Source organism: Rhopalosiphum padi, chromosome 2, assembly GCF_020882245.1.
Source record: "Rhopalosiphum padi isolate XX-2018 chromosome 2, ASM2088224v1, whole genome shotgun sequence".
NCBI lineage: Eukaryota > Metazoa > Arthropoda > Insecta > Hemiptera > Aphididae > Rhopalosiphum > Rhopalosiphum padi.
The window spans coordinates 61,190,273-61,203,697 of record NC_083598.1 but is presented as its reverse complement, the minus strand read 5'-3'; the positions used below and the strand labels follow the sequence as shown (position 1 = coordinate 61,203,697).

The window sequence follows — 13,425 nt, the reverse complement described above, 5'->3', positions numbered from 1 at the left end:
TAATAATAGGTACGTACCTACCTACCTATGTGATGCAATGCGGAATCGACTATTAAGAATACATATTTCATCTATTCCAAGCCAGAAGTTTTTTCAAGTTTAACGAATGAATTAATATTTAATGGAACTTCCTATACGCTGTATTGCAGGTTACGTACACATGGAAAACATATCCGTTTATTACGAAGTGCTTGAAGTGCTTCTCACTCTGAGAGTATGACGTATGATGTTATGAACATTTTTCCTCTATCGTATTATAAGGCGTTTTTAATGCTTAATAATTTATTGTAAATGTATATTTGTTGATGTGGGAGCGTACGGCAAACAATTAACTATATTGAATAAAGTAATGGAGGAACATATTTTGCTGTATCTGTCTTGTCAACTGCATAATTTCTAATCAGTAATCACTGCTGCGAGTTCTTATGAAAACGAGAGAAACGAAAAATGTAAGGATACAATAATAAGCAGATCGTTCAATCGGAGCTCAAATTCGGCGTATATGGAAAAACTTAGACGCCTTTGCACAACGTTTTTTCACTAATATATTACAATACCTTATAGATACATACGTCATAGAACTTATAAGTCTATAGCCATTAGCCACAGTTTTACGTTACCCCGCATTGTTTATTTTTATTATTTTTTTTCATTGCATATTTGGTTGGCTTTTATTAGCATTCAAAGTCCATAATATTATATACTTGGACTCGAGTAATCGAGTTAACATTGGTAGATAGAACTGGTAGAAGTACACGTCGTTCTTCCTCTTGTACCACTCTTCAACGAGATTATAATACATAATATACGGTAAGCACCTATGAGCAAACAGCGTTGCAATAATTTGCGCAGGTAACAACAGCAGCCAAGCCCGGTCAAGGTACCGTCTCGAAAACAACACGCGTAGTATCGTATTTATTAACATATTAATCGTTAATCGTTTACATTATTATACGTTCGTCTTGATAAAATAATTTATTTTATAATCATTAATGATGAGTTACCTATTAAGTACCAGCTACTTACATTAAATTATTTAAATCGCATTATATTATCACGCCGGTCTAGTGTGCGCGGAATTGCGTAGATCTTCAAAACTTCGGAACGCTCATCGTTACGTTAATGTTGCGCGTTACTGCGTACCTACCTACCTATTGTCTAAATTATTAAATCATATCATGCGATTTGAAAACTCAATATCATACACAGAATTTGTGAAGGTACTGTGTAATCTTCTTCTTCTTCTTCTCCTCGTGCAGTCGTGTCGGAAGTTTATATAATGTAGTACACACTCGTGTGGCTAAATATATCAAATCAGGTTCGAACGCAGGGGTTGGGTGTTTAAACCCCTTTTGAAATATCAGGAACAAAAAATAAATTACCTGACCAAAAAATGAATAGTATATGGTATTTAAGTACATTTTTTCAACCCCCACTACCCCCGAAATTGTCTCCTGCGTTCGCGCCTACATCCAATATATGCGTGTACAGAACGATTCTCTTGATGGACAACTCTATCGCTATCTACCGACGTATAAACATAGGTCGATTTTAATATTTATAATATTCTAATATTAATGTACATGTTACACAACCAGTTTTAAAAATACAATTTATTGTTTTTATATAATCAAGGTTATTTAGGTTTTTTTTTCTTATTATATTTACAGTTTAAAACTAAATTGTCAAAGGTAAGTGGTAACCACGCCCTGTGAAATCAATGCTGCATATTACATAACTAATTGCACCTACTTGGTCCATCTACTTATACAGTAGCCAGTAGGTACCTATATTATACCTACCCTTAGATAATTAATGGTTAGAAATATTACTTTATTAAAGTACATACTAGTATACTACATATAAATGTTGAGGAAAGTATTCTGCTTTAAAATTTGAAATTAAAATATTGGGTGTACTTTATTAATAACAATGTTATTATTGAAATAAATTTTAAAAAAATGTAATTTTATTTTATCTGTAAAAACTTTGTTAAAAAAAACTAAGATACTTACTACACAGTCTGATTAAAATATATTCCATATTGTTTTCTATTATTATATTTATATATTATAAGCGCATCCAGCAGATCTCGATATTTACATTTTATATAATAAGATTGATATATGTATTGATATTGGTGTAGAGCATAGTTACGTAGTTTTAGTGACAAATTGATGTGTCGTATGCCGTTCATTGATATCATTTGCACAAAATGTATTTTAACTCTTAATGTCCATGTATTAACTATTAACTATGGTAGTATGGTTAATAAAATATCATATTTAAAACATTTTCGATTGGTTACCATGTTTTCTCGTCTGTACACAACTAATAAAGAGATAGGCTTATCATCATAATTTGTTTTGAATGATCATCAACGAACTGTATAATATATTGCCAATGTTAAAAAATTTGATTTACAAAATATCAAAATATAGTATTATTATAACTGTTACACAATATATTATAATATAATTAATATAATATCATCATTATCATTCGTCATGTTATTATGTTTACAATTTATATATGTTTTCTAAAAACTGTGTCTATCCACAAAAGTTTTAGTTATTATTATTACAAGATATGAATATATCACATTACAATAGTCTATAATATATTATTATGTAAATTTTTTTTTTATTTATATAATATAATACTCTATTAACATGTTACATTAGTTAATGTTTAAGTAGTTTTTAAATGTTTGGCTTTCAGTATGATATTATTCCAAACAGTTTATAAACGAGATTTAAAATCATAAAAAACATTTATAGTAGTCATTCTATGTAAAACATCAAAGCTGTGTAATTATTGTTATGAATTAATAATATTTAATAATAATAATACCAATAATACAATAAAATTATTTTGTTTAATTGATACGGATATTAATGTTCATTGATTGTATGTATACTAAATTGTGTAAAACATATACTTATAATAATAAAATGTTGATTGGCCATTATACAGATAACGACTGTATCATAGTGACCTCCACAATAAGAAGGTGAGGTAGGTAAAGAAATGAACATTTGTTTTCATAAGCAAACAAGAATATTTAAAATAATGAATTAACAAAATTGACCAACTTTTTTTAAATGTTCAATTGTTTTAGTTTAATCAATTAGGTATTAATTTGATATTCTAGTATTTAAATCGAAAAAAGAAATCTTTATTGTTGTTAGTCATACAATATAATAAATATTGTAATATTAATGTAAAAAGACAATATTATTATAATATCATATAATTTCCCGCCTCGAGCTCTTATTTGAATTCTTTGTTTTTTGATCTCCAAATCATGATTATTGGTAGCCATCACTTCCGTACAAGTAAAACACAACAGCATACATAATTATTACAGGTATACAATTGATGTAGACATAAGTAAAAAAAAAAATAAATTAAATTAAAAAAAAATTTAAAAAAAAATTAAAATTTGAAATAATTAAAAAAAAAATATATATATATAAATATTTTAAAATTAAAAATAGCTAGGTACCGATAATAAAATATCTATAAAGTTGAAAAAGTTAAACAATAATAATTTCTTTTAGATACATATAGTACATATAATTTTCCACCACACATCTCATATAAAACATTAAAAATCACAAATTTTTGTAGGGGGAAATTATCATCATCATAAACAATTGTTAACCAATGAAAGGAACTGCTACAATAAAATATTTCATACATTTTTCACGTGACTAGTTAATAGTATTAAGCATATTATAATAGAATTATTAATATTTCCCTACTCTCACTACACATAATAATAATAATAATAATAAAAATAATTATATAATATTTAAATACCTTCACCATATTATTAGAGGTGCTTTTACAAAAGATGGTAATAATGTTATACAAATGTATGTATACTTGTATATGTATTTATGTATGTATAAATACATACAATCAATTATCATACAGATATATATATATATATCTAAATTTATGAAGAAAAACACGTATATAATAAATAAAATCAATTCAAATCATCACTTGTGAAATGATATTATTAGACAGAAGAAAAATAAAAAATTTTTAAAATTCTCGATATGGACATACATCTATTTACAGAATATCGATAGAGATACATGAATGTCATATGAATAATATCATGTACACAATATCGTAAAATATAATAGCTGCTAATAAAAAACATCATTGATACTCTATAATATAATATTCTATACTGATAAAAATAATTTCAGTAATATATACCTGTGGACCATGTGGGGAGATACTTGAAAAAAAAACATGGTCCCCCATAAAACTATTCGAGAATCTTATTTAGTATTATATTATAGTACATGATTGAATGATTAACAAAGTGAGGTTCAAGTACATAAATAGTTATTGCAAGTTACGAAAGATAAAATTAAATACAGTTTAACGCGGATCATAAACGTGTATAAAAATTCTGGGATGGTCTGTCCCTATCCACATAATTTTTTTTTTTTTTTAAATACAATCTAAATAAAACTTTAAATGTTTTACATTAAACAAGTGTGTTACCATAGGATTATGAACGCATAATTAATTAATTACACATGTTCGTCATCGGGTTTTAGAATAATAATGATCAAATATTGATTTGTTCTACTGTACCATGTTGCAATGTTAGCTTATAACAATGTACAGCCTTTACATTTTTGAACATTTTCACCTTCACTTAAGTTGATGACAGGATTAGGTTCATCTTCAATATGAGCACTTTGGTCATGACGTCTCTGTAAAATTTCTTATTGAACAGACTGTTAACAAACAATAAAATCTTAACACTTACCTTAAGTTCAGAGGCAATCGTCACAAACGCTTCTTCAATGTTTTTATTTTCCTTAGCCGACGTTTCTAGAACAGACAATAGTTCTGGAAAGTATTCACACATAGCGTCTGCTTCAGACAACTCTACCTGACGATTCTCCTCTAAGTCACATTTATTACCTATATAGATTGAAAATTAAAAACAATGCATTAATTGTTAGAATGTTGGAATACTATTATAAAAATCTACAAAAGATATGAGTCAATCGATCATAAATAATTAACCAAACAACAATCAATTACAATCATTTTACCAAATGACAATTGATCACAAAGACCAATCTATCATATCTTGTTTGAGTTAGTTGCTAAAATTCATTGTTTTTATAAATTAATAACTTACCATAGTAATCAGGGGCGTATTTAGAAATGTCTTAAGGGGGGGCACAAACAAAAAGTTCAAATTTGCATACATGGGGCATAGAATTGTAAAATTTCTCATATAATAAAAATTAGTATAAAATACGGTGAATGGGGGAGGCACGGGCCCCATGTGCCCCTCCCTTAAATACGTCCCTGATAGTAATGAAACCATTTATATTTGTAATGTGATTTATGATGAAATGATTAAACACTACTTATAAGTGTAATATACTTTTTAAGAACTAGACTTTGATATAAATGCTTACCAATCAACACAAGTAAAACATTAGACGAAGTATATCGACGTACTTCTTCAACCCATCTTTGTAGATTCAAGAAAGTAGCACGTTTCGTGATGTCATACACTGTAAAATATGATAATATAATAAAAAAAAAAACGGTAAAACGTACAATATTATATGATATCACCACAGATATATAAACATACATATATTTATATATCTGTGGATATCTCCAAGACTTACCTAGTAGAACCCCATTAGCTGAGCGATAGTAACTCTGAGTGATCGTACGAAACCTCTCGTGACCGGCCGTGTCCCATATTTGAAGCTATAACATAAAACTACAGTAAGTACAACATATGGTATTGTTGTTATTACAGAGACCTACGCACGGCGTTACAGGAGAAGCGAATAAATTACCTTTACTTTCTTGCCGTCGATCTTGATGGTTTTCATAGAAAAATCGACACCGATGGTGTTGCCCTGGTTCTCGGCGTACGTTCCACTCTTGAACCGCTGAACGACACATGTCTTTCCGGTGCCGCAGTCACCGATAAGCACGATTTTGAACAGAAAATCAAAATTATCTTCGGCCGGTACAGCGGCGACTCCAGACGTTTGCTGTTGTGACGACGACGATGACGAGCCGGACGCGGCCGAACCGGACGTCTTGGACATAGCGACGGTCACGTTATATTATTTAGCAATTGAAGACGGATTCCACGTCGGTCGTCTGTTGCATAACCTCACGGAGATTGCTAGCTGGTCGACGACGGGTCCACCAATTTACCAGCACGAGAACGTCGCCTAATGAACTGTTTTCGGAGGCGGGAAAATTTCAATTAGACGGTGAGTGGTGACACTGCTGAAAACTTACGAATTTTTATGAATATTATTAACAAAGATTATTATTCAATATTCATTAAAATGAAGAAGACGGGTTGATAATTTGATATCGTTCGCTAGTTCATTACATGAACTACTAATAACTATAATAATAACTATACGCGTACACACAGGTCTGGGAAAATCATTTACTACAACAATAACATCGCCGTTATCTCTGGTCTTTGTTATCTAAACATATGTTCAACGACCACCCCACCGCGACCGTAACCGCGTTAACGATATCAGGTCGACGTCATGGACAAGGTCTCGTCAACTTATTCCAATATTTTGGTACTGCGGTTGTGGTGGGGATTGGGAAAGTGTTTTGTTATTGTACAGGTCGATCTTTATTAACGTCATTACTGCCGAACTCACTGTAATTTGTACTATAAAAAAAAAAAAAAAATACTAAATAACTATTATGAGTAAGTTAATAACGTTAAAATAATATAAAGCATCATGAATTTTTTATTATCAATCATTTATGTGAATTTATTGAATCATGTTCATGTATTATGAGAGTACTTACTTTTTTTTTTTTTTTTTTTTTTTTTCCGTTTGAACCGACAGCAGAGGAGGATCTGTGTGAACACTACTACTCCTCTGCTGCCATCGTTTATTAATATTTAATAAAAACATTAATACATGCACATTCTTAACATATAACTAATTATGGTTGCTTCACCTTAAAAATAACATTAATACAATAGGTACAATACAATGTAATACAATGCGATACAATAATAAAGTCAGTCAGTTGGAGCGGCTGCCACTGGATTCGCTCTTCGTTCGGCCTCAGCTACCCTTTCATCACGCTCCTTGCAGCTTAAAATGTTGTCAACCATGTCATAAAAGGACTGAGTGGCACGTTGGGAGGCAGCCCGTAGCCGGTCGTTCTCGCTGAACGGGACATCAGAGGGGCCGCACAGCAAATCCTGAACGTCTCCCGGAGTTATATTTCGGTTACCAACAAACATCTTCACTGGCAGCCGAAGCGGATCCCAGTAAGCACAATCAAATATCGTGTGTTCCACAGTGTCCTCAGGGTGTTGGCAGTACAGACAAGCCGCATCAGGAGCGCGCTTCATCCTGTGTAGGTAATACCTGAAACACCCGTGTCCAGTAAGAGCCTGTGTTACATGAAACGTGAGGTCTTTGGGGCATCTTTTCGTCCATCTCATCAGGTCCGGAAGAATCGTGCGCGTCCAGGCGCCTCCAACGCCCCGACTCCATCTGTTCGACCAGGCAGCAAGCAAGATGTCTCGCTCTGCTCTCCGGATTTCATCCTTAGAATCAGCTCTGTCCGGGTCGTCAAGTTTACTTCGGACTCTTTTGCGTTCCAAAGCAAGAAGATCACCCGGAGGAGTTCCCGCCAGAAATAAGGCTGCCTCAGCCGAGACTGTGCGGTAGGCCCTCGTGACTCTGAGAGCCGCAATCCTCTGTGCCCGGATCATAAGGTTTCGACAGATAGCGTACTTGCATGCTCTTTCCGCCCACGTTGGACAGGCGTACAGCAGCCTGCTGTTCACCACAGACATTAGCAGCGTTCTCTTAGCCTGTGAGGGTCCTCCAAGGTTGGGCATGAGCCGTCCTATAGCCAGCGCTGCCTGGGACGCCTTCCCCGAAACAGTAGTGAAGTGTCCACTGAAAGTAAGGTGCGAGTCCAGATGGAGTCCCAGGTATCGCAATTTCCTTAACAAAGGAACTGTGTGACCCCCTACAACGAAAACCGGATCCCGATACGCCCACTTCTTAGTCAGCATGATGGCCTCTGTCTTGTGCCGTGCTAGTTGAAGTCCGTGAGCGCCCATCCAGCCATCAATAGCGTCTAATGTGGGGTTGACCACCTCTTCCAAGGTGTCTGAAGTCTCTCCAACTGCGAGTAGGGCTAGATCATCTGCGAAGCCGACAAGCTGAACCCCCTCCGGAACGTCCATCCTGAGAATGTCATCATAGAATACATTCCACAATGTGGGGCCGAGGACCGACCCCTGCGGAACACCCCCTGTGACCGGCCTGTCAATGCTGTTCCCATCGGTTGTTCTAATGGTAATTGTACGATCCTCCATGTATGACCGTAAAATTTTTAGGAGGTATCGGGGGACTCCTCTGCGTCGAAGAGCCTCATCCACGTGCTTCCATGGCGCAGAGTTGAAGGCATTCTGAACGTCGAGTGCCACTAGGACGCATAGTTCCTGATTTCTTGAGGGTCCATGATTGGCCCACTTAGCCAGGTCAAGAACCTTTTTGATGGCGTCCTCGGTGGAGCAACCCCTTCGGAAGCCAAACTGGTTGATACTGAGTCCACCAGCCCTCTCTAGGTGATCGTTAAGCCTGAGTAGGAGGATCCTCTCAAATAATTTCCCAGTGGTGTCTAGCATGCAGAGAGGCCGAAAGCTAGATGGATTAGATACTGGCTTGTCCGGTCCTTTATGAAGAAGTAGGAGTCTGGCCCTTTTCCACCTAACAGGAAAAACTGACTCACTTAAACATCTATTGTACATTTTAACAAATATATCGGGGGACCTATTGGCAATCAGCGAAAGCATCTCATTAGGAATCCCATCCAGCCCGGTCGCTTTACCCCTTGACAGTCGTGAGACTGTTAGCCTGGACTCCTCTGTGGTTATAGGTGGGCACTCATTACCATGATTTAAGTTGTAACCTTCGGCAGTGGTGGTTGGAAAGCTAGGATCTACTTGGCTATCCATCGGCACACATTGCCAATTGATAATTGGCATAGTGGGAAATAGGTGATCAGCAATCTCGTTTTCGCGTCCTATTGCAGCTAAACCTGGTGGCTGTCTGCCCAGCCGCCCCGAAACAATTCTGTATGGCACACCCCAGGGATCGTTATCTACCGATGCGCAAAGAGCAGCCCAGCTAAGCTTCTGTGTCTTACGGATGGAAACGCGTAAAGCCTTGCGTGCCTCTCTGAAGGCAATTCTTTCCGCTGTACTGCCATCAGGGCCTTGTCTCTTAACCACTCTGAGATATATGCGCCTATTCCTTATGCATTTGGCTCTAAGGTCGGCAATCTCATGGTTCCACCAATGAACTGCTTTCCGTTTGTGGGCTCCGTAGACTCTTCTGGGCATACAAGAATCGCAGGCATTAACCAGATAGTTGTTGAGAACCTCTGCTGCGTCATCCACCGAAGCAGGCTCCTCCAAAACCGGTGGTCCCTCATCCAACTTTCGAGAGAGCGCAGCATAATCGAGCTTACGTGTGGCCCATCCTAGATGTACACCCCGTCCCATGGGTACGTTATCGTTAAGTGTTCGCGAGTAGGGAATGAGGTTGAATGTGATGTAGTTGTGGTCGCTACCGGAATAGTCATCGAGGACCTCCCAGTCCACTACCTCGTAGGGGCCCGGGCCCGAGAAGGTTACATCAATGACCGAAGAAGACGCCCCTCTCTGGAAGGTAGGGTGGCTTCCAACGTTGTTGGCCCAGAGTCCAAGACTTGCGGCAAAGGATTCAAGAGCTTCTCCTTTACTATCATCTACACTAGAGCCCCAGTACGTGGACTTAGCATTAAAGTCACCAGCAACCAGGAGAGTTTCATTCTCTCTTTCCCCCTGTCTTATAGCTTGTTCAAGACCATCCAGGAATCCCTTAAAGGCATTCAGGCGGTCCTCTGCAGAGTCGCCGTTGGGGGTCCAGTAGCAGCTGAATGCTCTAACATTCCCAAATCGGAGCCATGCAAAGCCCGGGCCAGAACCAGTCTCCTCCGCCACAATGCCCGCAATGGTGGTCAGTGCTATTGAGCACCTCCCGTCTGAACTAGAAGCCCAGCTGGGGTGGTTACATGGGGATCTGTTGTGCTCACTGAGGATGAGGAGGCCAATGTCCATGTTCAGCACGGTTCGGGAAAGTAGCTGTTGGGCAGCCCAGTCGGTGTGGAGGTTGATTTGCAAGCAGTGAATCATTGCTTCGAGCGTGATCCATCTCCGCTGGCTTCCCGCCGAGACTGCGCTTGCGAATTGTGCCCAGCAAGTATCTTGAGCGCCTCCTTCCTGGCTTTGCACATACCTGAACCTGGCTTATGTTCAAAACGTTCAATGCCTGCTCTCTCACATGCAACACATCGGTCCTTTTCCGCCAAACAGTCTTTAAGTTCGTGTCCTGATTCTCCACAGCGTCTGCAATTCAACGATAAGTCGGGCCCGGAACAATTATCACTCCGATGACCGAATCCGTGACATCTAAAGCACTTTTCGGGTTCAGGACGCCTAGGACGAACGCGGCACATTGTCCATCCAATAGGGACGCGAGTTACAATAGCGGCAGAAGCTCTAGTCATTCTGGCGGTAGCAATTTGCTGGCCGGACATGGTGGACCAAAGGCCAGTGATTTGAACTGCCTGTCGTTCGCAAATTGCAGCTTGGTCATCTTCGGATCCGGGTATTGCCGCCCGCAATGCCGAAAGAACCTCACCCTCGGTCGTCACTGCGTCGAGGTCAACAATCTCAACAACAGTAAACTGGCTAAGCTGTGACACTCCTCCAACCGCATCACCCAGCCTGGTGGCTATGGCCGACGACAATTTCTGGGCTGCTACTACAGATCCCGCACCTTTGGCTAACTCAACCAGCAAGTGCCCATCCCTGGTTTTGCGCATGCCAGTAACCTGAGCTCCCAGCTCAACCAAGTTCACCTCGCTGTTATTCCTTACTGCACGAACGGTGTCAGCGTACGACGAGCCGGCAGCCACCTTGACTAAAACCGCCGGAGGCTTAGCCCTGAACTTCGCCCCAGTCCTCATAGGTATAGGAAGGCCCATTGCTCTTCCACTGTGCGGAGCTGCAGTTGCTTTCCTGCCAACAACTTCCCTCCACCCTTCGCCATCCGTCTCCATCGCCGAATCAGCTCCAGTATCGGCATGATTTTCCACTGCTGATGGCCCCCGTGCACCTGCCTTGGCTGCGCGACGTCTTGACGACTCCTTCTTCCGGCGCTCCTGCTCACTCTCCCACCAATTAGGAGTCAGAACGGTGTCAGTTCCGACGTCCACCATCTCCGGCCTGCTGAGGCCCTTGTCCACTGAGCCGGTCACTAGTACATCTCTCAATTTCTTAGCTGGGGGGAGAAGTGGTGATCTCAATTTACCCTTTTTTGTTAGCATCGGAGCCACGGTGTCATAGATATCTTCAAGCAACTTCATGAGTCGGTTGGACGCCGATTTATCGCCCCCTGATCTCACTTCGTTCATTGCTGTTTTTAGCGAAGATTTTATGTACGCCAGTCCAGCCTCAATCTGGTTCTCACTGCCCCCCACAGCGGAGGTGAGTGTGGGGATTGTGCACTTTCTTTTAATACCCATCACTGGTGTCGTTTCCCCGTCGGTACACGATCTAGCGCCCACCAGTCCGGGACTTGGTGGCCCAGCCATCCCGGCACCCGAGACACCAGATTCAATTTCCATGACGTCATCATCGACCTCGAGGTTGCCGTGATTCATGCTCCTGCGGCTCAGAGCTTTCTAACTACGCGTCACCCTGTATAATATACAGTGTGCAGGTAGTCTGAGCGGTTCCGTGTGCTATTTGTTTATATAGCTGTTTCAGCTGCGCGCCGCCCGAAATCGCGATAACGAGCTCGGCGATAGCGGCGACGACCGTTCGCCGGTTGACCTTTGGCCGACCGCGGGCCGATAAGAAAAGTAGTAAATGTTACTCTTACCTTAATCAGTAGTCGTACAAACCTAACTTAAAACTGCCCTTATGGGGAAAGTTCTTATAGGACCGACTCAAAATCGACACCGATCCTCGCGCGCACTTTTCAGGCACCTCTAGGTACAAAAATCACAAAAAACTGTTAACAATTGTCAGCTGGAGGCGCAATAATATTAGAACAGTGCTATTACGCATGCTACCACTAAGACAGCCACCGCTGAACATGAGAGTACTTACTTAAATTGTGACGTTGTGTTAGTAAATATTAAACATTCAAAAGATATTATATTTTATTATTATTGTAGTTTATTATGTGCGAACGACAATAATCATAATATTATTGTCCATGATTTCCATGATCCATTTTTAAACTTTAAACGAATAAAGAATAAAGGTAACGAGATTATCGACTCGACAAGGCTAGGTCAAAGGTTTCTTCGTCCACAAATATATATTATAATAAAATAGATAGTTAATTTCATATAGCCAGGGTTTTTTTTAGAGGGTGTTTTTTTTTTTTGGTAATAAAACATAAATTGTGTTTTTAGTACCTTCTATTTCTATAAATAATATCGGTAAAAAATATTATATTATGTTTTTTTAAATTTGTCAAGTGTTTTTTTTTATGTATAATTAAATAACTTAGGTAAACTGCTTGCTCAAAAATGATATAAATAGGCAATTAAAATACACGTTTTTACACATATACATTATCTTTTAAGAACCTTACAAGTTATAATATTTATTTTTTCTATACAAATATATTGTATAATACCTAACCATACGATTTAACACGTACTGATAGGTAATAAGTAGTCGGTTTGAGTCATGTTTTACATTTATACCATATTAATTATTATCAAATTAATCAATTAATGGCACGTTTTTATCTTCTAAACTATACGAAAATATTATAGTATAACACACTTGATAACTACTGCCTTACTAATTTCATACAATAGCAATGCAATAACGTAAATACGTAATATAATTTTGTAACTTGTAAGTACTGTAATATGCAATGCTCCAATTGGGAAAAATTAAGTAGAGGAGCTTAATCCAACGATTTAAAAACTGCGTTCCAAGTGTACAATTACTTAACACAGGCCCGTGAGGGGCTACGCCCCCACACCTCCCTTGACAACCTTAATTATATTTTAAATGCCACATTTCAACTACACAAATATTTTAATTCTTACTAGTCCACAGAATAGATATATACAATAAATTATTATAGGCAAAGAACAGTATGATATTATAATTAATTAATAAGCAAACTACAAAAAACATATATAGGGCCATAGAAGTGATAATAATAATAATAATAAATTAATAAACTATTATCAAAAATAATTTTGATACTAAAAAGTAAAAATTGTAAAATTCGTTATATTATAAATTGAAATCCTCATTTA

The 13,425-nt window shown here is 38.0% G+C and overlaps 1 protein-coding gene across 1 annotated transcript; it reads right to left on the bottom strand.

Moving 5' to 3' along the window:
- Window positions 1-3,156: 3,156 nt before the first annotated feature.
- LOC132921315 (ras-related protein Rab-43) lies at window positions 3,157-6,491 on the bottom strand. The gene is made up of 5 exons (XM_060984275.1): window positions 5,865-6,491; window positions 5,688-5,772; window positions 5,469-5,567; window positions 4,802-4,959; window positions 3,157-4,745 (listed from the first exon to the last, which is right to left on the bottom strand). The coding sequence occupies exons 1-5, from the start codon at window positions 6,120-6,122 to the stop codon at window positions 4,641-4,643; spliced, it is 705 nt and encodes a 234-aa protein (XP_060840258.1). The 5' UTR covers window positions 6,123-6,491; the 3' UTR covers window positions 3,157-4,640.
- Window positions 6,492-13,425: the final 6,934 nt, after the last annotated feature.